This window comes from Monodelphis domestica, chromosome 1 (genome assembly GCF_027887165.1).
Source record: "Monodelphis domestica isolate mMonDom1 chromosome 1, mMonDom1.pri, whole genome shotgun sequence".
NCBI lineage: Eukaryota > Metazoa > Chordata > Mammalia > Didelphimorphia > Didelphidae > Monodelphis > Monodelphis domestica.
This window is the reverse complement of record NC_077227.1, coordinates 35612034-35638317: the sequence shown is the minus strand read 5'-3', so window position 1 is coordinate 35638317 and position 26284 is coordinate 35612034. Positions and strand designations below refer to the sequence as shown.

The 26284-nt window shown below is 37.8% G+C and overlaps 1 protein-coding gene across 1 annotated transcript in view; it reads left to right on the top strand.

The window, feature by feature from the left end:
* IREB2 (iron responsive element binding protein 2) overlaps positions 1-26031 on the top strand; it is a 34861-nt gene extending 8830 nt beyond the window's left edge. The window contains exons 5-22 of the mRNA XM_007478008.3: positions 406-627; positions 4176-4245; positions 4548-4731; positions 5726-5865; positions 8339-8510; positions 10761-10861; positions 12946-13062; positions 13584-13743; positions 14805-14940; positions 15874-15958; positions 17107-17263; positions 17537-17661; positions 18780-18884; positions 19010-19152; positions 20620-20767; positions 20860-20982; positions 21954-22139; positions 22737-26031. Coding sequence (XP_007478070.1) covers positions 406-627; positions 4176-4245; positions 4548-4731; positions 5726-5865; positions 8339-8510; positions 10761-10861; positions 12946-13062; positions 13584-13743; positions 14805-14940; positions 15874-15958; positions 17107-17263; positions 17537-17661; positions 18780-18884; positions 19010-19152; positions 20620-20767; positions 20860-20982; positions 21954-22139; positions 22737-22847 — 2485 coding nt within the window. The 3' untranslated portion in view covers positions 22848-26031. The remainder of the gene's footprint in view (positions 1-405; positions 628-4175; positions 4246-4547; positions 4732-5725; positions 5866-8338; positions 8511-10760; positions 10862-12945; positions 13063-13583; positions 13744-14804; positions 14941-15873; positions 15959-17106; positions 17264-17536; positions 17662-18779; positions 18885-19009; positions 19153-20619; positions 20768-20859; positions 20983-21953; positions 22140-22736) is intronic.
* Positions 26032-26284: the final 253 nt, after the last annotated feature.

Sequence of the window (26284 nt, the reverse complement as noted above, 5' to 3'; positions counted from 1 at the left end):
TTAGAGGAGCTCTGAAATTCATTTGTTACTTCCTTTTTTCTTCCCAAGTACTTATAATGGGTCATGTACATATGAGTGGAGGTGATGGATAGAAGTATTCAGCCCATTCAAAGTTTCTCTTACCCTTCCAATAAAATTATAATTTCTTCCTTTGATAAACCTAACTGTGATGGTGGTAAGAGAGAAATATGAAGAAACGTGATTATCCTACACACTATAATAGAATGTAGTATAGACCATGGATGTTTATATGAAATCTAATTCAATATTAATTCCTGTTTGTTTTCTGAATTCAAGACTTTGCTTTTTGTTTTATTATATCAAATTGGTTTTTATTTAGCTAAATTTTTCCACTTTTATAATGATCTCACTTTTAAAATTTTTTTTTTCTTTTGGGGATAATAGTGCAATACAGAATGCTCCAAATCCTGGAGGTGGTGACCTGCAGAAAACCACAAGCAAACTTTCTCCACTTAAAGTTCAGCCTCGAAAAGTCTCCTGCAGAGGCCAGACTACCTGCCGAGGGCCATGTGATACTGGAGAACTGGGCCGCAACTCAGGAAAATTTTCTGCACAGATTGAGAACACACCAATCCTATGTCCTTTTCATTTACAACCAGTGCCTGAGTATGAACCTATTCTAGTTGTCATTTATTACCCAGTGGAAATTACGTTGTTTTTTTTTTTAAAGCAAAATTGCAATTAACATTAAAAGTTACTAGCATGTTGTGGCAGTATGTACGTATATTGTATATGTGTATGTCTTTTTGTGTATTTGAAATGATCTTCCAACATATTTTTATTTTGTTTCTGAAGACAGTTCAGAGTCAAAGAAACTGATTGTTATCAGTACAATTTCGAGAACTGCCTAAAGACACCAAAGAACCCTTATTCTGTTGATTTTTACTAATGATGCAAATTGATTTCTTGAAGGTAGCATGAAAAAGGTAGTTGAAAAACATGGAAGCCTTATGTAAATTTTAGCAAAAGCTTAATTTCCCTAAACAATGGGCTTTTTAGAAGTCAACAAAGTTAAGGGACACTAGAATGTTTGCCAAATGTTGGCACATTGCCAAATTGGACTAGAGGTCCAGGCAGCCAGGAAACAGCTAGGTACATATGTGTGTCTTTATGGTCTAGTTCCTGATTTGAATTCCATACTCAAAGATCGAAACATTCAGTTCTTTGCTTTTCCAGTTTTCAAGCAAATTATAACATTGAATTTGGAGGCTCACCTACCATGATGTTGGTGAGCAAGAAAATCCATTTGGGCTTGCCATGTCATGGTGGAAAGGATGCTAAGTGGGTGACCTTGGACACTTCACTTTCCCTTTCTGAGGTGCAACTCCCCTATTTTTACCATGAGAGCTTCAGATGAGAATGGCTCCAAGGTCCCCAACAGTCCAGCATTTTTCAGTAACTTCTAAGTGCTTGCTGAAATTATTTGTTGCCATTTTGATATGGAATGATTATGAGCTCAACTTGAAGAAAAGATTTTGTATAAATTCAGTTTATGAATTTGACTTAGGACAAGACCTATTATTTACCAAAGAAAATAGATTTCCTTTTTGGTGGACAGTCATTGGTAGCTTTAGTGTTAGCAATGCTGGGGTAAGAGACTTTAATTCTGGGAACTTGACTCTGTGAATTACATTGGAGTTTGAGAAAATATTTTCCTCAGAACTAATGGGTGAGGTTTTGTGGGTGAGGAAACTTAAGACTCGGAGAAGTTGTTTTGTAAAGCCCAGGGCCCTCTAGAAGTAAGTGTTGGGGCTGGGATTAGAATTCAGGTTTTCTGGCTTCAGATCTTGGACTCTTTCTTCTACATCTTCCTCTGCCTTAGCTTTCCAAAAGGCATTTGATTGCAACAAGTATTTTAGTTTCCATTTTGATGGAAAATAATTTTTAGGTAATGCTTCATTTTAAGACTTGAAAATCATTATGATAAATATAATAAAAATAAAGAACCATTCCTTTTAGTGATAGAGATGGCTAATATCTTACCTAGAATCTTCATGTGTGTTTTTGGAGGTTTTTTTTTTTTTAGTTTAAAGGTTAAAAAACTTTCTTTTTCCAAAAAAATTCCAAGAGGATTTAGCCAACTGTATAACCTATACATTTTCCTCTAGTCTTGGTACATAGCATCCTGATTTATTTGTTATTGAACTCCAATCTTTATATGTATTCTAAAGAGCTTTCACCTGTTTCCCAGAATTCTATATTATCTGTAGATCTTTTAACATCTAATTTTGTAGCCACTTGTTTGCTGCCGAATCATCTGACTAATTAGGTGGCCAGCACCCTTTAACTTTAGCATGGTTTCCCATCCTGAAGCTTATCTTAAAGGGAAATATTGCTTACACAAAAATGCATTGCTTCTTTTTTTGCTAGTACTCTAGCTTCATTTTTTCTCTTTAAGCTGGCAAAATAAGTCGTGAGAAGAGAGCTATTTTTTTTTTTTTACTTGGCTTTTAAATAATAAAATTCAGAAGAAGTTAGATTATACCTGACTGCTCTTGTATTCATGAATACTAGAAGGACCAGCCACAACAATTGAGGCAAATTTGATGTTCTTAATTCTGGCCCTTTTTACGTTATTAAATTTATATGATGTGAGTATTTGTTAGAAGTCGGTAACCGTCAGATACAATCAAGCACTCGGTAAAGGAAGGATAGTAGGAACTGTGTTTGTACTGTGTGTGTTGCTCCAGCCTACTTTAGGAAATAAGATTTAATTCACATTTATTACAGAGTTAGACGCTGTAAATTTGAGTGTCTAGGAAGATTGACTAGGCCTTGCAGTCTCTATGGTAGTCCTAGGGAAATGGTCCTGATGGCCCTGAAAACCTGCATTGTTCAAATGATTGTTAGCAAATGTATTGTTCAAAGGTCCTAGGTTGTAAAAGGGCTCTTCAGAATTGATGTTGCAGAGGGAATGGTTATACTTTAATAGTTTATTTGAGGATCTAGTCATCAGTTAATTAGCAATAGGTAACTGAAAATAGATTTTCTCCCTAATTTCACCTTGATTGAAGAAACTTCAAATAATAGCTATTAGATAAAATACTTTATGACAGTAGTTGCTTTGGGGAAGAATACTATTTCTAATGATTTCTGCTTCCTTCGGACTTGAATAATTAGCAGTTTTCCATAAAATGGTCTTTAAACTGTTTAAAATGCCTTTCAAATATAGGCATTTTATGCCTGAAGTCATTACATTGGTTCTGTGAAAATGTGATGATGTAAACATTAGTTGGAGAGCCTTGAGAGTTAACTCTTTAGGGGTTTACTTATGACCTCAGATCTTAAGACCTTTTTGTCTTGGGCTGAATATTGTTCCAGCTAGGTTTTGTGATGGTTTGACAAGGTTTGGTTTTAATATGTTGATTATTATTATTGTTATTGTAAAATGACAGTCTGTGGTGTGTACTTGTAAATTTTTATGTCATAAAGGTTGATAGAAGAGAAACAAAAGAAACTTTTTTGCCCTCAGACATTTCCTAGCTGTGTAACCTGGACCAAGTCACTTAATCCCAGTTGCCTTTACTCTTCTGCCTTGGAATTGATACCTAGTATCGATTCTAAGGCAGAAGATAAGGGTTTTAAAAAGAAACTTAATATTTTGGATGAGTTCATTTCTTCACTGCTGGTCAAGTGGTTGGACATTTAACTACAGGTTGCTGAACTTACTTCCAAACATCTATTTCCACCTAAGCTCCTTCAGGACAGGAATTATTGTGTCCTGATTATATTTGTATTCCTAGGGTCTGACAATAGTGACATATAATACGGGTTTAATAATTTACTTGATTGCTTTCCTTCTAAAGCAAGACCCACCAGAACTTCCCACATTGCTTTTATCGTAGTTTTCATCTAAACCATAAAACAAATGAAGGTGGATTTCCCAAAATTTCTCCTAGTGTTGATTATGTTTGAGGGTATAGCAGAAACAGGAACAAATAACAATAATTAGGTTTAACATTTGCCATCTCATTTAATGTTATAAGACAAGAAAACCCCTGTCCTCTGGCTTAAGAGGAATATATCTTCATGGTTGGAAAATAAAATTGAGAGAGAGTATATGAGTGAGCATGTGGTGTGTTCAACCATAATGTAACATGGTACTCTTTTATGTAACAATAAGTAAGTTTAATATTAGCTGTTTTGCCCTTTAGGCCTGAAACAGTGTTAAAAAACCAAGAGGTAGAATTTGGCAGAAATCGAGAAAGACTACAATTTTTCAAGGTATGTAAATCATTGAAAGAATTAAAATACTTGTATGGCGTCTTGTAAAATTATGAAAGATTTCAATCATCAGGAACATATTGAGCATTTTACTTTTCTTGGTGATTTATTTGAAGTAAATTTTTCATTAAAGTTTTTATTTTGTAATGTTAACATTTCCATATTTTCATGTTTTGTAGAGACTTTAAATTGGACATTAATTCCAATATTTTAAATACCAATTTATGCATGATTGTGAAGTAATCAAAAATTGCTTCAAGCATGAACTAACATTTCCATCTTTTTACTTGTAAACCTTATAGTGGACTTCAAAAGTTTTTAAGAATGTGACTCTGATTCCCCCTGGAACTGGAATGGCCCATCAAGTCAACTTGGAGTATTTGTCAAGAGTGGTTTTTGAAGAAAAGGACCTCTTCTTTCCAGACAGTGTGGTTGGAACAGACTCTCATATAACCATGGTGAATGGCTTGGGCATCCTAGGATGGGGTAAGTAAATGACATGGCCTATTTGTTGCAGCTAACCTAAAAGTTACTGTTATTTCTTGCTTAGTTTTTTCTTAGTAAGTGAAAATTGATTCTCAGTCTCCAAGTGGCCAATTTTTTACAGAGAATGTTCATCATCTTGAAGGAGCATAATAACTGTGTCTATTCTTTTATAGCCACCTGTTAATCAGAAGGGTTTCGTGCATGCAAATCTGAAAGTTGCAGTCATAAAATTTGGCATTTTAGTTCTTTGCAGAGGTGCTTTTTAAAGCTTTAATCTTTGCAGTCACTAATGAGTCAAGATATGTAGCCCAAATTTCATATGTCACAGATGACCCATCACTGATATTGAATGTTATTGAAGATTGATGTTCTTGTCTTTATCCTACAAAGACCTGTTAAGTAACCATGCAGACTATCTTGATTTTTCTCTTAGTTGAGCCTTGGAAAACTAACTCGGGAAGTGTGAATTGAGTATGAGTTCTAGAGAATCCTGGAGGGAGCAAGAATTTTAGCTTGGGTGATCTCTTTGATTTTTGGCATGACTCCTGGCTGCCTTCTCTGTTACCTTGTTCTAGGAATCAATAAGATGAAATGTCTAGGTTAGAGAGAAATGGGTAACTGTTTTGGCAGGTAAACTTGCAAAACTTAAAGGTGATTAAATAATCATATAATCCGTGCTAGAAGAGTCAGAAGTCAGGAAGGACCTAGCAGCTCTTCCTCCAACTTGCTATTAGTGAGTTTCATGTAAATCACTCCACTCTTCAGTCCCCTCATTAGTAAGGTGAGAGGAAGAACCTTGTGGCAGCTCCATATCAAATTGTAATTGTTTTAGCAGATTAACTTTTAGGTGAAGATAGCTTCAGGAATTTAACTGGCCATTGGCCTTGTCCGGTGCCTCTGTAAGACAGTTTATGTGAGATGACATAAAGAAAACGCATATGTCATTATTTTCTAATACACCATGCTGATAAACATGTCTTAATCTATTAATTAGGAGTTGGCGGCATCGAGACAGAAGCAGTTATGCTTGGTCTTCCAGTCTCTCTTACTTTGCCTGAGGTGGTTGGGTGTGAATTGATTGGATCATCAAGTTCTTTGGCTACATCCATAGATGTGGTTCTTGGTATTACAAAGGTAAGTTAAAATATTATTTCAATAGAAACCCTAGCTGACCTTATTTTTATGAGAATTTTATCACCTGCCTCGCCAAAGCCCTGCTCTACTTCATCCTGGCATAGAAGTAACTATTCTCAAAGGCTGAGCCAGGAGAATGTAAGCTGACGTGACCGGCTGACCTGGGCAGGCCTGATGAGAGGCTGAGGAACAGCCTCGAAAAGAGAGCTTTGTTACTGGAATGATCACAAAAGGGGTGAATTTTTCAATCAATGCAACTCTGGAAGACAATGTGCTAAGTCAGATCATCCCTCAGTAGAGGGAGTACATGCCCTATGTCAAAGGTCATTAAACTGGAAACAGCAGGATTGGTTGGTTCAGGGCAATGAATAAATTATTAGTTTACCATAACACTTCATTAGCTATAAATATTTTAATAGAGTAACAGCTTAATTAAATCTCTAATTCCTAATTAAATAATTTGCCCTTTTGTATGACCAAGAAGCAGCTGGATTAGTGGGTAGAATTTGTCTCAGAGTCTCCCTTATCACGTGCTGACTGTGGGACCCTGATGGTCACTTGACCTCTTAGGCCCCAGACATCTCCCTATACCAGGGTACAAAGCAGGCACCAACCTGCTTTGACACAGGGATCTGAGTTTACTAGGTGTTGCCGGAGTTTGGTGAGAGAAAGCTCTTCTCTTTGCCATTTCATAGGCTTAGAGGCTTTGGAGCTTGTTTCATCCAGACCTCTCTTTACATACAAGAAAGCTCTTGAGACTGGTCTAAGATTCTCCAAGGGAGCAGGGAAGAGGGAGCCTCCAGGTTTACACTCTATCTGTCTGCCTTTCTTAGAAGTGTGCCCTGCCCCCACCGCTCTATTTCTCCCACCCCCACCCCCACCCATTAAGACCTTCTTGGTATTTTTGTGTGCATGCACAAGGTTTTACATTTGTCATTTGACCCTCTCAGGATAATTTCAAGGTTAATAAATGAGCAGGTGATGGTAGTCTTATTCTGCTTAAGTGTTCAGAGTGTTTTCATCACCTTTTTAACAAACCTTTTGAGATTTGTGATCTTAAAAATGCAGAGATAGTAGGTTCTCTGGTAACCAGCTTTACTTTGTTATTTGAGCACATCTTAAAAGGCCCCAGCATTTGTTCTTTGATAGCTGCCCCTGGGAGAACAGAACAAGCTGATTTTAACAAGTCAGTATTGCCTTGTGCCCTAATTAAGAGATTGGTTGACAAGCTAGAGAAATGTAATAAAGCACAAGGTCACAGAAGATAATAGAGGCTAAATTGAGACTTATAGTAGTAGAAAAAGGAATCCATTAGGGTTTAGAGAAAATCCAAGTTACCTGCCCCAGTCCCCCTAACTGTTGCTTTTTAGGGCCATTTGAGATTTTTTTGTGTTTCAGTTGTGTCCGGTTCTTTATGACCCCATTTAGGATTAATTAGCAAAGACATTGGAACGGTTTGCCATTTCCTTCTCTAGCTCATTTTGTAGGTGAAAAAACCAAGGCAAACAGGGTGAAGTGACTTGCCCAGGGTCATGTAGCTAGGAAGTATCTGAGGCAGAATTTGAATTTAGGCCTTCCTGATTTTAGGCCTGAGTGGTCTATATGGTATAGTATGTTTTAACTCAGTTTTGGTGATGTGGTCTACTGGTTGGTTTATATATTTTGTTGTTTCTTCCCAAGTGCTTTTTAATCAATGTTCTTTCAGTATTCGTTAACTTTTGTTTTTCAAGAAGTTCATCTGAGCCCTTTAGAAGCAAATGAAAAAATATGCCAGTCTCAGTATTTTTGTCTTACTCTTTTGACCACATGTTCCCTCTTCTGTAAGAAGAGAAGACAAGACTAGATGATATGATCTTCAGTGCTATTCCTAATGCAAGCTTCCTGTGTTTCCAATCCTGATTCTGATTCTTTATTAGTGGCTCCAGGCTTAGCTTCTATGAGCCTTGGGTTTTCCTGATCTGTGAGATGAGAATGGGGCAGCTCAGACTGCCTACCTTCTGATAATGTTAGGAATTATTTCAGAAAACCTTAATGCCTATAAAATGCAAGAAATCATGACTAACTCCTTTCTTTGCCTTTGATAGTCATATGTATTTTAGGGCAGGGCCAGTTTAACAGGCGCTTTTCCCTCTGCCACTTTGAGACAGTCACTGGTTGGGGGGCCCGGGGGGGGGGGGGGGGGGGGGACATACTGAGGAATAGTTTTCCAGGAGGCAGTCAAAATTTCCTGTTAAATTTAGGGCCTAGACTAAAAGCTTTCATGCTTTCCTTGTGCAGAATTTATTTCTATAATGCATGAAATAATTAAGCCTTTAGGATTTGAATAGCTACTTGTTTTGTTGACATTTTTGTGCTAAATGGCCTCATAACCTGTGATGACTGGTATGCTCTTTGTTACAACCTTGTTTCTTGCCACTCTGAACAGTGAAGAATGGCTATAACTCTTGTGTTCTCTATGGATTCCTCTATGCAGCACCTCAGACAAGTAGGAGTGGCTGGAAAATTTGTCGAATTCTTTGGAAGTGGAGTTCCTCAACTCTCTGTGACTGATCGAACCACAATTGCAAACATGTGTCCTGAATATGGTGCTATTCTGAGCTTTTTCCCTGTTGATAATGTGACTTTAAAGCACTTAGAGCATACAGGTAAGAGGGTCTGAAGAGAAACCAATAGTGATACTTCGTGCCTTAGCTGTGATCCTGAAGTGTTATTCTAAAGTTGACTTTCTGAAAGGAAGCTGACTTCATCAAGTGGCCTCATAAATAAATAATAAATTTTAAAGGAGGAAAGGCCTTCAAGAGAGCAGGGTTTGACCCACTTCATATTACAGTGAACAAGGAAGATTACTGACAGTCACACTTTATTCAAGATTCATACTCAGGGGCTTTGGCCTAAAAATCCAGAACTCTTTTCTCTATACCCTGCCTCCTCCTATTGTTGGACACATTAATTAAGTGCCTGCTGTCACCACACCACTGTGCCGTGAATAATGTAATGAGAAGTGAGAGTCCCTGCCCTTGAGAATGTTACAGTCCAGCAAGATCGATATGAGATACACAGAGAAGTCAGATTCAACCCAGATGGTTCCCTAGACACATTTGAAAGGGAAAATATCACTTTCCACTAGGATGATCAGGGAAAGCTTTGTGGAAGTAGTGACATCCCTGAAGGCAGAGGATTTCAACAAGCAGAGATGAGGGGAAGGACATTTCAGGTGTGGACAACAGCCTCAATTGTAGAGGATTATGAGAAGAAGCAGGGCAAGAGTGAAGCTCCAATTTGGCTAGAACTCAAAGGAAAATAGTAGGAAATAAGGTTGGAAAAGCCTATTCTCTAGCCTCAGCGCAGCCCAAAGTGCTGCAAGTCATTTGGTTTTTTCAGTTCTAATTATTGTGATACTTCTTGTAAGAAGCCATTCTAGGATTCTTAGATCTAATTGTCTAGTCCAACTCTCTCCTGGCCTCCAGCCTTGCATCTCCAGCTGCCAATGGACATCTTGAACTGTTTTTTTCCATTTACAACTTAAACCCCAAGTTCAAATCTAACCTTAGATGATTACTAAATGCAATCCTGGGCAAGTCACTTAGCCTTTATTTGCCCCCATTTTCTCTACTATAAATTGGGAGTAATAATAGCACTTACATTGTAAGGTTATGAAAATTAAAAATGGCATAAACATAAAGAACACCAAGAATTGCTTGGCACACAGTAGTTGCTGCTTAAATGCTTGTTTTACCTCTTTCCCTTAATAGAACTCCCTGTTTCCCATCCATCTTCTCTATAGCAGCCAAAATTATCTTCCTATGGTATAAATCTGAACTCATCACTCTCCAATTCAAGAACCATCACTGTTTCCTTGTTGCCCCAAGACGAAGGATACCCTCCTCATCTTGGTCTTTCAGTTCCCAAATAATCTCATTCAAGCCTTATTCATATTGCTTCTCTTCCTCAATTCTGTCTTCCAGCTGAGCTGGATTTTGACATGTTGCCTCATCTTTCTATTTTCTTGTAGCCCAAATTCCCACATCTAAAATAAGAATCTCATCTCTATTTTTCACATTCCTTCTCTTCTTTCAAGACTCCACCTAGGTATTGTCTCCATATAAACTCACTCAGTCTCTTCCAGTATTCTTTGAGCCTTGGTATAATAATCTCTTCTATTTTCCTCTCACTCCACTGTGTTTATTTGTGTACCAATCTGCTTCTGAAGGGCAAGCACTGTGTGGTCTTGTCTCTGGACCCCTGCCCTTTGCACAGGGCCCAGCACCTGGTAGACAATTAAAAATATGTGGTAATTGAATTGGATCTCATAAAAGCCAAAGTTATCAATGGAAAGTGATTCTCATGAGATCAGAGACTCCAGGGAAAAGGGAACCATTACAAATCCATCAGAGGTCAATTGACTTTCACAAATGGAATATTGTTCTAGTTCAGTGATCAGTATAAAAAGGATACAAAATAAAAACCACGTGTCCACGGCTAATTAGCCTGTTCAAAATCCCCCCTTACCACTACCATGGTCACTAATAGGAAGCCAAAGAGGCTGGGATTCTCCACTTTACTGCCTAATATCCTATCTACAGGAAGTATGTAATGACAGGAAGTCAGTGGGCTCCTGGGAAATGTAGTTCTTTTTTAGGGTAACATTTTCAATTATACATCAGTATTTCTAGCCTGGCAGGAGAATGAAAAGAAAAGTGACATGTTTCTAATAACTATGTGTGAAAATTTTTGAGGACAAAATTTGTATCCCATTTCAGGATTTTATCAAGAACCAGGTTGTAGAAAATTCACTGTTGAGGTTTTATTTTAGTAAAAGGTAATCTTCCTCCCTATCACCTCTTTTCTGCTTAAAATAATTATTCCTTAATAAAACTTTTTTCCCCTCTTGTCAGGTTTTGACAAAGAGAAACTTACGTTAATGGAAGCATACCTTAAAGCTGTGAAGTTGTTTAGAAGTGACCAGAGTTCTTCAACAGAGCCCGAGTATTCCCAGGTATATATAGGCTTACCTTTGATGTCCCCAGTACCTGGAACCTAGACCACTTAAGGAATGTGACCTTTCGCCTTTGTCATTGGTAGCACAGTAGAGTAGGATAAAGTAATGATTTTTTTGCAATAGAAATAAAGACTGATTATAGTGCTTTCTTTTAGTACTTTAGCCCAATTTCATAATTTTCTAGCATTTAGTATAAGTAAATGACTTACTTTCAAAACATAGATTTGCCTTTCCAAAATAAATGTTAAATAGTAAAAAGAACTTCTTATCAGCTTTTATGTCTTAAAAATTAGGATGTTTTTAGGAGAAAAGTTAATTCTTGTTTGTGATATAGATGAGAAAAACCCAGTGACCATTAAGATGTCATTTTCCCTTTAATTAAATAACTTGAAAAGAGATCCCAAGGAATCCAATTGATAGATGTGGGTGTACAACAATTTGCCTGCAACCCAATGTAGAAGTGCTGGGAGATACTTATAGGAAAATTTAGAGAAGCACCCAGAATTATATAGAAATCACCAGTATTTTAAAATCTAATAAAATACACTTTTTGAAATTTCAATTAAATTGTTAATTTAAGTGCTAAGTGTTACTTACTTTTAAGGAAACGAATTCTAAGTTCACCCAAATTAATTTTCTAGGATTGTATGAGAGTCCTAGTACCCTCCATCAGTGTTACTCAAGAGCTCCCCTCCTTCCTAATAGTGTGGAGAGGACTCAGGGTTTCAGAAGGGCTTATGCCCTTGGACACAGGCCTGTCATCCAGAGTGTCTTGAAATTCTTGGAAGTTCATTTGTGGGGAGGGAGGGAAGACTCTCAGTAGCAACTACTGAGGTCAGCCAGTGGAGCATTGTGGGAAATGTTTATATTGAAAATTGTGCTCTTGTGTAAACTTACATTAAATTGAATTAACTTGGGAAAAGCCATACCAGTTTAGAGAGGGCTCCCCAGCCTTTCCTGGCCCCTTTATCCATGCATCTTCCTAAAGATCTAACACGGTGCTTTTCCCTTATAAAGCACTTGACTTTGAATGAAAGAATGCATGGCTTGAGCCAGGAGACCCTAGTGGCACCACTAAACTAGCTCTGTTCGTGAACAAATCACTTGACTTCTTTCTGCTTCAGTTCCTTCTTCTGTCAGGGAGAGCAGGCCCAAGACTAGATTCAGTTCAGTCTGATAGAACTTGAGGGCCTGCTGGCTATGAGAATTGTGCTTACTATGTTGAGTTTGGTTCTGGGTGCCCTATTTTAGGAAGAATGTTGACTGTGCATCAAGTCTCATAGCCAGGCTACGAAAGGTAAAGAACTCAGGTCTCAAAGGTTGTTTAGTCTTAGAAAGAGAAGCCTTTGATTGGGCATGGTACTAGGATTGAAGTAGGCAAAAAGCTGCCATGTGAATGTTTAGAGGCTCTGAAGCTCCTGAAGGCAGAAGCACAAGTAATCCTTCCAACCTGGTTCCAAAATTTCTGTGATAAATCCTATTACAATGAAACAATTCTTGTGTTAAAAAAAAAAAAAGGCTTTTTAATAATGAGTGATGACCAACAGTAGACTTAAGCGACTCCATGAAATAGTGAAATTTTCATCTCCACATAAAGAAGAGATCTATGTAGTATGGAAAATTGGTCTAGATGACCTGACTCATTCCCTCTGAGGTCCCTTCTGGTATGTGTTCCTGAGGTAGGAAAGGAGCCCAATGTAGAAGGCCCCAAGGAATACCGTTGGTGAGTTTGCTAAATTAAATCCATTCCCACCTTAGTTTTTTATCTTTTTCCCAAAGGAAAATTCAACAAAGTTGGATGATATAAAGAACCTTTCATATTAAATGCAAGAATTTATTTGTATAGAAACTGGCAGTTCCTATTGGGATATGGCAGCAGAGGGACATCTGTGTTGTGGAGTACTGACTCGAGACATGGCTGCATAAGATTCTACCCTGGTTTTAGCACAGTGTTCAAGGCCAAATTAATTAAAATTGGGCTTTTGGGTTTAAAAAAAAATGATCATATAGATGGGTTGAGAAATGTGGTTCTCTACACTGGAAATTGTGACTATGAATACTAATTCTTTTTCCTCCCCTAGATAATACAGATTAATCTGAACTCTATAATTCCATCTGTCAGTGGTCCAAAGAGGCCCCAGGATCGAGTGGCTGTGAGTGATATGAAAAGTGATTTCCAAGCTTGCCTAAATGAAAAGGTAATCTTTTCTGGTTAAAACTTTTCTGTTGATTATAATTCTAAACATTGCAAAAAGATAGAAAATCAGCACACCAGTGTCTTCTCTAATAGGAATATAAGTAACCAAATACTGCTTTCCTCTTTCTGCAGTAGCCCAGTCAAGCCATTTCTTTGGATTAACTGCCTCCAGGCTGAATTGGGGGTGGGGGGGGCTCAATGGGGCCAGATTGGCAACTCCTTTTCTATTGACTTTTCTAGCCCTATTCCAAAGTCTCATTTTTTAGGCCTTGATTACTGTTCTGAGATTCCCGTGATGGGAGAGTTACAAGCATCTTCTATGCCCCTCATTCCAATGAAATGGGAAACATTTGATTGCTAAGTAACCTTAACAAGGATGGTTGGAAAATTGACTTGGTTGTAGAAAGATGCCTCCTTCCCATCCTGCATAGTCATTGTTGATTACATGGAGGGGGTGGGGAGAAAACTACTATGTTGTAGACAAGAAGTGAAGCTAACAAGATTTGTATGATTTTTGTGCAGGTTGGATTTAAAGGCTTTCAAATTGCCACAGAAAAACAAAATGATATCGTGCCTATTCAGTATGAAGGAATTGAGTATAAACTGTCTCATGGTTCTGTTGTCATTGCTGCGGTGATCAGTTGTACCAATAACTGTAATCCTTCTGTCATGCTTGCTGCAGGTAAGCCTTGGTTCACAGCCCAAAGCCATCTCCTTCCCCAACTCCTCTTTGGCCATCTCACTCATTACCTCTTGGGAGACATACAAAAGGATCACCCCCAGGACATAGTCACATCTGAGATGCCTTCTTTTAGTTTCTGATCAATTCCAGGATATTTGGGAACAATTTTGGTTACAGTCTTTAATTATGCAGAAACAAAGTTCTGGTTACTTTCTGCCCTATTTTTTTTTTTTTTAAAGAAATAGGGGGACTCTGTTAGTCTTGGTCTTTTAGTACTTCTTCATGTGCAAGTCTGAAATTGAATTCTGGTAATCAGTCCATGAGTCTTAGTTTGTTAATGCCATCCCTAATGCTGTGTACATGGTGCTGTAAAGGTGTTCAAAGGAAGCATCAGAAATGGTGTCTGTGTCTGAGAAGTTTAAACAAAAGTAAAACAGTTAGTGACCAAGTTAGTATGTAATTGAGGGTTAAACTTGAGTTATCATTGTTTGGGTGAAAGTTTTTGTTTAATGTCTTTGTATCCTAAAATAATTTGTGGTTCAGAAGGCATGAATCCACCAAAATGGTTGACCAGTTAGACCAGCCAGTCTGGAGTATTTCAAGGCTTCGTGATTTCAGTGGTGTGGATAACTTCCTCTACCAGTCCAGTTCACAGGCCTGCTGTGACTTGATAGATAGTTTACAACAAGTTGCTGTCATCTTAAAATAAATTACTTCAAAGCCAACTCGCTAGTGAGATTTTCTGAGCTCAGTAAAACTGGTCTTTTTTGATAGGCAAATAGTTTGTCCAAGGCCTTTCCAGCTTAGTGAAGGACCTGTTGGAGCTTGTGCTTCTTTCCAAGGGTAGCCTTCTAGAATTCATAATGAGGCAAAGATATTGTCAGGTCTTCTCTTTCAAGAGGAAGAATTGTCACCCCTTTTCGGTACCATAGATTATTACACCCAGTGAATCTAGAGTAGAGAACAGGGCTTTGATATTATTTTGAAATAAGATTTTCTTTGTTCTGAGGCTTATTGTTATTTGAAAACTGGTGTTCATGAAATATGTTGACTTTGTCTAGGTCTGTTGGCAAAAAAAGCTGTTGAAGCTGGCCTCCGGGTTAAACCTTACATCAGAACAAGCTTATCTCCTGGCAGTGGGATGGTTACACATTACCTCAGTTCAAGTGGAGTGTTACCATACCTTAGTAAACTTGGGTAAGTGACAATTACTAGAGTGGTTAGTAAGACAGATGGCCATAAGGGTATGAAATTGGGAGGGGAATGCGCATCCCAACCCAGCCACTTATTAGCACCATCTCTGACTTTCAGGGTTATGGTGGGAGACACATTTTGTATCCTCAGAAATGGGCTGCTGGATTTGGATGGGCTCAGATTTGGATGTGTACCAGTAGCTAAATGATGAACTAGTTTAAGGATGAAAGACAAAAATGAGACAACATAAACATGGTTTAGTAGAGACAAAGGAATGACCAGGAAAATAAGAACACCTGGAGGAAAGAACTTTTAGAGGCTGACATTGGAGATTGGCAGGTAGAAATGAGGGATGAAGGGCTATTATAGGTACAGGAGACAATCTATTCCACTGCATGCTCATGGGAGGGAGACTACCATGAAATTATAGTGAGAAATAGAAGCAGTGAGATCCAAGATCTTTAGAGTGAATTGATGATAACTAAGGGCATAGTAGAATCAAAGGAAGCCTTTTTAAGGCCTGAAATAACTTGGATAGGTTTGTTGTTAGCAGATAGTGAGCCAGAAGTTAAGAAGAAAATGAAGATGGTGACAGGGTGGTGAGGTGGGATAATGTGCCCAAAGAGCCAGTGGTGAATGGGAATGAAGGTACAAGTGGAGGGTTGACCTTGTCAAGGAAAGGATCTCCTTTTTTTTAGCACTTAGAGTGAATTCCATGGGCTTTGGTGGCTCTCAAGTGCCATTCTTATGTCTTGACACTTAATTAAGATTAGACTGTACTTGATTAGAGAACAAAAGTGAAAATACTAATGAAACCTGTGTCTAATGTGTGGCAGGTTGAGTGACTTGTCTTAATTGTTTAATAAAAGTTCAGAAGGAAAAAAATGTGCATCTTTTCTTTCCTGGTATATGTTCAACAATCCCTTTTTCTTTCAGATTTGAAGTAGTGGGTTATGGATGTTCAACCTGTGTTGGAAATACAGCTCCCTTACCAGAAGCTGTTCTGAATGCAATAAAAGAGGTAACATCTGTAGCTGAGCAAATATATATTTGAGAGATGCTCCCAAGGTTGTCTTAACTACTTTCCGGTTACTAAATCAGTAATTAAGCTTACATTCTTTAATTTTTCAATATGCTTTAGAGCACAGTGACTCCTTATGTCCCATAGAAACAAAAGAGGAAGAGGAGACATTGAGGATAAACATTTTTCCTAGGAGTAAAATTATGCTATCCTGGAGAGGTAGTTGAGTTTTCAAGTTAGTAGGGTAGATGCTTTGGTTCAGTCTGTAACTGTGCAGAATTTCCCTCTAACTTACCTCACAAGTGGTCACCCCATCTGTGTTTGGAGACTGCTTTCCACTAATGGGGCCCCCTTCCAAATCAGCCATTTGAGCCATTATTGCAGAATCAGTCAGTTCAAAGTCCTGTCTAGTTTATCTTGTTCAGACAATACCTGAATTCCTCCCCAACAATTCCTCCTCAGTGAGTGAGTGAGTGGTCATCCAGCCTTTGCTCAAAGATCTCTAACTGAGAAATAATTTATGTCATGTCCTGACATGGCCCATTCCACTTTGAGTAGCCTATATATAATCAGAGTTTTTCCTTATATCGAGCTTTAACCTGCTCTGTAACCCTCCCTCATATTCTCATTTCTGCCCTCTGAGGACAAGCAAAATTATTTTAATTATTCTTTTTGCCTAATGGCCTTTCAGATAACTTGAAAACAGTGATGAGATCATGTCATCCACATTCCTTGGTCTTGTCTTCCTCACAGCCTCCTCACTGCTCCTTGTTCTGTAGGAGAAGCATTGGGTCTATGAAATAAGGATTACTTTTTAAAGTCTAGGATTCTCCTTGTCCTTTGTGGGGGGTTGAGAAAACATGGGCTGGGAGTCAAGAGATCTAGGTCAGCTTCAAGTTTGATTTGCTGAAGACCTAGGGCAAGTCCCTTCTCCTTCTTGGTTCCTTCAGCTGTCAAATGAAGGGATGGATTAGATGATTGTTTAGGTTTCTTCCACATCTGAAATGCCAGGATTTGGGGTTCATTACAATTGATCAGTAATTCTCTACTAATTAGTCATTGAACCTGTTTGGTTATCTTGTTCCCCCTTGCTCTTATATTCAGGTTTTTTACTCTTGACATGAAGTGTTTTTTTCCCCTTTTTTTAGGGTGACTTAGTTGCGTGTGGGGTTCTATCTGGCAACAAGAATTTTGAAGGTCGTCTCTGTGACTGTGTCCGTGCCAACTACCTTGCCTCCCCACCTCTAGTAGTAGCTTATGCCATTGCAGGAACAGTGAACATAGATTTCCAGACTGAGCCTTTAGGTAACTTGATATCTTAATATATACAATCTTTCTGAAAGTAGTATTTATTTTCTGAAATGTAATAATTCTTATTAGGGTAAAAGATGACTTGTACTTTTATTTTCTTTCTATTTTTTATGTCAGCTAACATGGATACCTTAATACATACATTCTGTTCCTTAACCTGAAACAACTTGTAGATTTATTTGAATAATAATTAATGTCTTGAAAAGCAATAAGCATTTTGGCCTTCTTTGCTTCCATTGAGCACTGTTTTAAAACTTTTAAAAATAGGTACTGATCCTCAAGGCAGAAACATCTACCTACAAGACATTTGGCCTAATCGAGAGGAGCTCCATAAAGTCGAGGAAGAGCATGTGATATTCTCTATGTTTAAAGAATTAAAGGAAAAAATGGAGGTAGGGATGCTTGCAGTAGAACGTAACTGCACCCTTCTTTGGAATACAACAAGGCGTTTTATTGAGAAAAGAACAGTTTGAAACAAGTACATCAGTGGCACATGTGACATGACTTCTTTTAAAGGAATTCAATACTTTAAAAAAGGAATCTCATCTCTTTTAGTTAAGGAGAACAATCACCATCTAGGACAGATGGGCTCAAGAGAGTTTCATGGTACATGTAGGTAGATGAGAGAGCCATAAAGCTGGGCCCTAGTGTTAGGACCTTTTCTGATATTTTATACTTTCATGGAAAGAAAAAAGAACAATACTCAGGGGCTATAGGTAATGAGCATAGAGCAAAGAGGAGAGAAGCAGTCTGGCTATAGAGAAGAAGCTTCATTTGGACTGTACTTGGTGTAAAAGTAGGTAACCAGAGTTACCAGCAATAGGGAAAGTTTGTAGACTATCTTTTATTTCAACAAAAGCAAACTGAACATTCAAAAATACCACAATGCATCAGTGAGTTAAATTGGAAGTAGATGTTAATTTGGAAATGTTTTACAATTTAAATAAGTCAAAGACTATTTTCTATCTTGGAGTTATTTAGTTGTGGCTAATCTCTTAATATTATTTGTTATGAGTTTGTCATTCATGATTTTTTCCAAAATCCACTTATATTTTTCTTTACTTGTTTAATATTTTTGTCCTTTTTAACCTCTCAGAATTAGGAAAGTTTTGTTGTTGTTATTTTTAATGATGCCTCCGAATGGTATATAGAAGTATTATTTCCTTTCTTTTGTCATGAAACTCACCTTCAACCTTTGGAGGTGGCCCTTTGTTTTTATGTCTTGGAATCTGGTAAGCATCTATTTAGCCTGATTTTGCCCTTCAAGAATTGTAGATGTCATGTTTGTCCCCTTTTAACCTCAGTAGCAGACAGAGATCTTTAGTTAAACCTTCCAGACATTCTGGAAAATAGAAACCCTTCTTTGTATCCTTTTCCAACTCCATTCTATTTGGCTTCTACTGTAGCAATGGGATCTGCCCACAGTATTCCAGGTTTCGTAGGCACTGCCTTTGGGACTGCACAAGGAACAGACTTTCATCTGTTTGCCTATTGTGGTTTTTCTTTACAGAAGGGAAATAAGCGGTGGAATTCCTTAGATGCCCCAGATTCTGTTTTGTTCCCATGGGATTCAAAATCTACTTATATCAGATGTCCATCTTTTTTTGATAAGCTTGTAAGTATTCACTTAAAAACTTAAAAAAACAGTGCCATTTCTCTGGTAGGGTGATACAGTTTTGATCTTAGTAGGATATCTATAAATGATCAATGACTTAAACCTCTTCATTGCTTATTTTCTAGGCCAAACAGCCAGTTCCCCTGCAACCTATTGAAAATGCCCATGTCTTGCTCTATTTGGGAGACTGTGTCACAACAGACCATATATCCCCTGCTGGAAGCATCGCCAGGAGTAGCGCTGCTGCCAAGTATCTGACAAATAGAGGGTGTGTATCTTACAGGCCTACATCTAAATGGATTCTTTTTCTACCATCTCTGAGGCTCTTCCTACCAAAGCCATCCCCGTGTATGCTATTTCCTCTTAGTGATCTATACCTCATTGTGGGCATGCATGGTTCAAATGGGAGCTGGACCAGTAGGCATAACTTTGCTTGTTTATTTCATTGAATATGGACTTCACTTAAATCAAACCCTTGTCTCAATAGACAGCTGTTCAGGGGGAAAATAGCATTTATCCTTTTTTCTTTCTAAGTCATGTTCATTTAAGAGATTAGGTTAGTGTGCCCTGCCAGAATAAAGATGATCATTTAGATCCCATTACACTCCTTTCATGAGAAATGATGGAATTATATACTAATTCATGACATTATAATCTGGGGTAGATAGATTTTATTTCACTTTTAAGTGACTAACAATAATGGGTACATTTGTGTCAGAGAGAAAGCTATGCATAGAACTCTGTGGAACTGTCTTCTGGTTAACTTAGGAAGGATTTACTAAATTTAAATTTATTTGGTGTAGTAACCCATTGATTGAAAGAATATTTTATTGAAAATGCCTTATGAAAAGTAAATAGTTATTCTGGAGCAAAACTACTTTATTGTCACCTTCCACAGAAAAAAAGACTTCTTAAATCCCCAGTTTTAGTTTTTATTAAAAACAATTTTTAAAGAAAACCACAGGTTATCTAGGTAGTACAGTGGATAGAGCACCAGGACTGGGTTCAACTGGCCTCAGACACTTCCTAACTGTGTGAGCCTGGGCAAGTTGCTTGACCCTAAATGCCTAGCCTTTGCCACTCTTCTGTCTTAGGGTTGTTACTAAAACAGAAAACAGTTTTTAAACACACATATAAGTGATTATTTTTTAGATTAGACACTTAGATCTAGGATTCTTCCCTAAAAAAACTTCAGATTCAGATGTGGAAATTCCTAATAGTATGACAATGAGAACTAGAATTAGAACAATGTCACTTTTCCCTAATTGTGCCCAAGATCTCCAATCATAAATATGAAATTATTTTGAGGAAAGAAAATTCATTATCCTCTTTTGTCTCAATTCAAAGCTATAGGAATAAAACAGTTTTCTTAGCTTTTTGTTATAATTTTTGTGTCTATCCTTTTCACTGTCTAATGGATAAATTTAACCATAAGAGTTTAGAAATTTATATAGGTCTACTGCTACAAGGGACCTCAGAAACCATAGTTCAGCCTCATTTTATTGATCAAGAAACTGAGGCCCAGGGAGACCAAGTGATTTCTTACTATGAAAAGATACAAAACAAAATTGACTTAAATGTTGACTATAAACATCCCAGAAATCAAATCATTATTTCTCCCTTACTTCAACTTGAGGATGGGGGAATGGGGGGAAAGTGGACTATATCTTTTTTTGTTGTTATTTTTGTTTTTGCCATCCAGTTTGGAATCTGGAGCTTGTGTCTTGTTTTCTAGCCTTACACCTCGTGAATTCAATTCTTATGGAGCCCGAAGAGGCAATGATGCTGTGATGACAAGGGGCACTTTTGCAAATATCAAGCTTCTAAATAAGTTTATTGGAAAACCTGCCCCCAAAACACTTCATTTTCCATCAGGACAGACGGTAAGGATAGACTCAGATCATGCTGATTATGACTTACTGGAGTTCTGTAGACTTGACTTAACAGTCTGTTTTTGTGTCTTTTTAATCTATAGCTGGATGTATTTGAGGCTGCTGAATTATACCAGAAAGAAGGTATTCCATTGATTATTTTAGCAGGAAAGAAATACGGCTCTGGAAATTCAAGAGACTGGGCTGCCAAAGGACCATATTTGATGGTATTTTATACTTGTATACAGTTTTTCAGAGTTGAGAGGTGGGAATGTGAATTACTTTAAATCTATCTTCATCATCTTAAATTTAAAATATCTCAATATTTTATCTGATGTTTATGCTTAATTGTTTAGTATGACTTTTCTATTTTTACCTTTTTAGAAGATTATGATTAAATTTTGATGTTCTTTTACAGATGTTGACCAGGAATAGACAAGTATTTTTATCTTTGTGTGCTAAGAAAGTTAGGGTGGCAAAGTTTGTTGTTATTTTTAGGGGAGAAGAGATATAGATAGATAGGAGTAATTGTTCCCTCCTCCATAGCTCCCTTTTCTATAATGGAGGGTTTCTCTACATTCAGAAATCTTTATTCATCTTGTAACTGGAGAGAGGCATGGTTCTATTCCCATATAGGCAGAACAGCAATGTCCATTAATTGAGGACATCTGGGGAGAACATTCCTCAAAATATTTTTTTAAATGTTGCCCAATAAACATCCAACTCTTTGGGTAGATCAGTCTTGCCACCTGTCATCATTTGGCCATTGTTACTCCATCCCTTTTCATTCTAGTGGTTTTTCAGTCTTTAGATCTACTTTTTAAATGCAAACTATCCCAGGGAGTAATGAGAGGGAGTCAGAAATAGATTTAGGCACCATTGCAATTTCATCTAGTGCTAGTCTTGGCCCGTTTCCTGCAAGGGCCATAGAGTACCAGTCTCTTCTTTCCCTGAAAAGAATATTTTTGTATATTGGGAAGCTGGTTTAGAGCCTCTAGAGTACACTGGAAAGAAATTTATCTTTGTCTCCCTAAACATGGGAGAGGACACATTGTACCACTCCGGGTCAAAATGTAGAAGGTTCTGATATAAAGCTTTAGAGAAGTTGCAGACTAGAGGATCCTCTTCTCGGTCTACAGGCTGTAGGCCATTTCTCTCTTCTTAAGAGTTTGGAGGAAATAAACATTCTTTATTATAGGGCGTGAAAGCTGTTATAGCTGAAAGTTATGAAAAGATTCACAAAGACCATTTGATTGGAATCGGCATCGCTCCACTGCAGTTTCTTCCAGGAGAAAGTGCCAGTTCCTTGGGCCTCTCTGGCAGAGAGCAGTTTTCTTTGTCATTCCCTGAAGACCTGTCACCAGGAGTCACCTTAAACGTAAAGGTATCCATAAAGTTTTCAAGTGTGTGTTTGTGCACTTTCCAAAGAGAAGCAGTGAGTGGGAGGCTCCTGTTTATTTTACAGATAGCCACACTTACCCCTGAGTGTGTATCACTGGTGTCTTGGGTCTGACAGCTCACCTATAGAAAGCATGACCAAGTAAGAGAAGCCCGAAGCAGTGCTGCGAAGCTTGCAAGGCTTGGCTCTCCTAGTGTTGTTCCCACCTCGTAAGAAGGGTCATGGCCCATATGAGGCAACAGGATTGTGGCAGACAGGAGAAGGGAGAAAGCTTCACAGTGATCCATCGCAAAGGCTAGCAGTAGCCACTATTTACAGAGCCTTATGCTAGATATTGAAGGAACTTACAGCTTTAATGAGTTCTGGTCCCTGTCCTCATGAATTTCATTCGAACAATGAAATGATGCCAAGATGACTAATGATACATAAATTTCTCGTAAAGCAAACTTGCAATGAGCTTCATGGGGGAAGGTCACTTCTTGGAAATTGGGGCAGGGTGGAGAAGGGTCAGAGAATACTTTATGTAGAAGGATGACAAGTTGATCTCATGAGGTACCGGGTTTTGTTTGTTTGCTTTTAAAGACAAGCACTGGAAAAGTATTCAGCGTGATTGCTTCATTTGAAAATGATGTGGAAATAACATTATACAAACATGGCGGATTATTAAACTATGTGGCCCGGAAATTCTCCTAGTATCTACTGAACACGGAGACCTTCCCTAATTGGTAACTGCAAATGCCTTGTGTGACGGACCCAGGAATTCATACCGTGGAGCTCCAAACAGTCGCAGTACGCTCAATTATCTCATCCATGGGTGTAAAAGATTGTGAATCATCGTAGTGACCACAATGAGATCCTTCTTGATTTTAAATACTATATGAATGGTGCTATTAACATTGCTAAAATCAGCCTAAGTGTGTTGTGGAAGAGAGCTGTAAGTATGGGGGGGTGGGGGGATATTTTATCAAACCATTTTGTAAATAAACAAGGCAGAATTTGAACTTAAATTGTGGTGAAGATTATTATGTAAGAGCAACCTTCCTGCAGTTGTCTTTCTTTAGTTTTGCACCTTTAAAACTGTGTACTACTGTTTGTTGGTTTAAGGGTAACAGATTGAAGTACAAGAAGCCAAATTGGATTGTCGGATTCTGGAAGCTGAGAATCTGGGTTCTAAATGGACTTTCAGCTTTTATTCCATAGCCTTAGAATTGAGGTAAGCAAAGTTGGCATGCTTAGATAGGCATTTGCATTAGTTTGGAAATACAGGCCAGGGCTATCCTCAGCCTTCTTCCAAGGGACATGAACTCGAAAAACGGGTGTGAGTAGGTGAAAATAGGCCTTTCCCAGTTGGGACCTGCTTTTATCTATGAGTACTCAGAAGGAAGGTGAGACTAGCCTATTCCATAATAGTCCAATGTGGTACCTATAGATTTTTTAGTAATTTGCTGATCAAACTGCCCGGCATGATAGATATCGGCACAGGTGGAACAGAAGTTACCCACCTTCATGTGAGACTTTTACTTCTAAGAACACATCATTTACCAAAAACTCACCTTTGTATTATTGTTGAAGATCTGAGAAAGGAACTATTTATTTGACCAGACAAATGTCAAAATTATCTTCTCCACACTTTTGGAGATGAACTAAAATTGTAGCAAATGTTCAGTCTAAATTATAAGATGGCTGAGCAGTCTAAGCAGGCTTTATTTTAATATTTGGTTATCTTTTGAATTATTTAAAATCATTTCCTGTTGCTTTGAATCTTCCTCTTTTTTTCTTTGGGTTAATTTTTGTATTAATTGTGTTATCACCCTGTTTGAGGATAGTGATGTGTAACCTATTCTGAGCATTCTTGCCTTGCAAGCATATATTCTTGCTAATCAGAATGAATTCCTTGACATAACCCAAAGAAAGTGGACCACTTTTATCTTTTCCAAAGGGTTAGATGATTATTTCTGAAGCTTTTATAAATTATTTCAAATTTAAGGAATTTCATTTAAAGATGTAAAACTGGGTGGAAGAAAAGATAATGTCATTCACTTTGAAATATCATTTTTACAGTTTTAAATCAATATTTCATATGTAAAGATAATAAAACCCTTCCAACTATTTAAACCAGTGGACAGGGACCACTGAGTAACTATTGCACAGAATTACCAGTATGAGAGTTTACAGTTAAGTCATAAATAAATATTTGGGTGATAAATTGTACTAAGTTGAAGCTAAATGACTTCTTTTCCCCACCCTTCCCTTTCCCTATCCATCCCCTATGTGCACTCAAAACAGATTCTTGTCTAATATTTGTTTCCAATCACCTTTGATTGATATTGTTTTCGCCATACTTTATCATGTTCTTGTATATCCTTGTTGGTGTATTTTTAATTTACATGGAAACATGTTATTATAGTTGGAATTGTTACACTCTAAATGTTAAAATAACCATGGTGATTTTCAAAAGGAGATGACTTCAAAAATTGTAAACCATTTAAAAAAAAAGCCTTTATAAACTTGGGGCCATACCACAACCTCCAGGTAGAGCTATGAACAAATTAACTTTCAGGCCAGTACATGAGGCCGTTTTGAATTCTCCACTAGGAATAAAGTATTTGCAGACATTTGATGTCTAGTTCTTTCAGTAGCAGTCGTCATGGTTAGAGAGCCTTAATTCGTTGTCTAATCCCTGTTGTCTTGATCTTGTATTTGTATATTGCAAGTAGCAGTTTTGGTCTTCCTGGGAAGTGGCCAGATTGTATTTCTCAGTAAGAACTGCTGTTGGCCAACTGTTTGTTACATGAGGAGGTCCTGGCATTCAATGCTGAGCTTGTCATGTCCCTTTGGTTGTCACCATTTCTTACATAGAAGACACCTCTTAGACATTAAACTAGAAGAAATAAAGCAGCGTTTAAGGAAAGGAAGGCCAATGGATATGTCAAAGGAGCACCTCAGGATTTGTGAATGCAAGTCTAGTTGTAAAAGTCCATTGTCACCTGACTGGTGGGTTTTGTTTATTTTTAACTTTCATAGTAAATTATGCTTAAGTGGAATGGCCCATCTTGTGACCTACAGGTCTGCTGCTTTTTTATATGAAATCGGTGAGAAAGCTCCCTCTTATTCAGCCATGAGCACCTACCCTGTCCCCCTGATATTTGTAGTTGTTTATTCTGTGACTGACCAACTTCTGAAAGGAAGGGATCGAGCTGCTGAGTTCCCTGCGCTTTGGAAGCAGGAGTGTGGTCCCTAGAGCCACCTGGCCTCAATCTGTTGTACGAAGGGGGTCGGGAGGAGCAGGTACTCACAGGACACACATTCCTATGAAAATAAAGGACAGAAAGCCCAGTGGCTTTCTAAGCTACCTAAAAGGTTTTCCCGCCTTGACAGTACAAGTGTTGACAGCATCGTTTGCATGTGGCTTTAGTAGGGTGGAGAGAATTATTTGGCCACCATATGGACAAGGTGAGATCTCAAAGGACAACTTTTTTCTTTTGCCATTTTACATATTTATCTTTGAGGATGGCATAGGGAACAAAATGGACACCCTGGGCCTTCCTCGCTTCGTTTGATTTGGGTGAACAAAATAAGACAGATATTATTTGGGCTTTTGAAATGTTTATTCCCCAAATTGTGGTAGTGTTGCTGTTTCTATCCATTTGACTTCTAGTATATGGCTATAAAACCATATGTATAGTAATCACATTTGAATAACTGCAAATCAATGTCTACTGTTTAAAGCCAACAAAACAGTGTAACAGTTTTAAGTTCAACAATGTTAAGTATTGTATAGAAATATATCTGGAGGCAAAGTTCAGTTGATGACAATTGTGCATATAAATGTTACCAATGTTGTAAATTATTTTTAATAAAGAAAATTGTATTATCACTGATTTTGGTTTTTCTATTTAAAAATAGTGTAGGATAATAGAAATCCAACTTTGAGCATTTCGTCTAAGTAAAATCAGAGTAAACTGAATTTTAAGATTGGCCTACACAACTTTAAAGACAGAAAAGTGGCAAGGACTAATTCAATTGAGTTTAAGCAAGTTGCTCAGGGTCACACACATGTAGGAAGTGTCATGAGAACAAATCTGAACCCATGTCCTACACTACCCACAGTGCTACCTAATTGCTGGAGA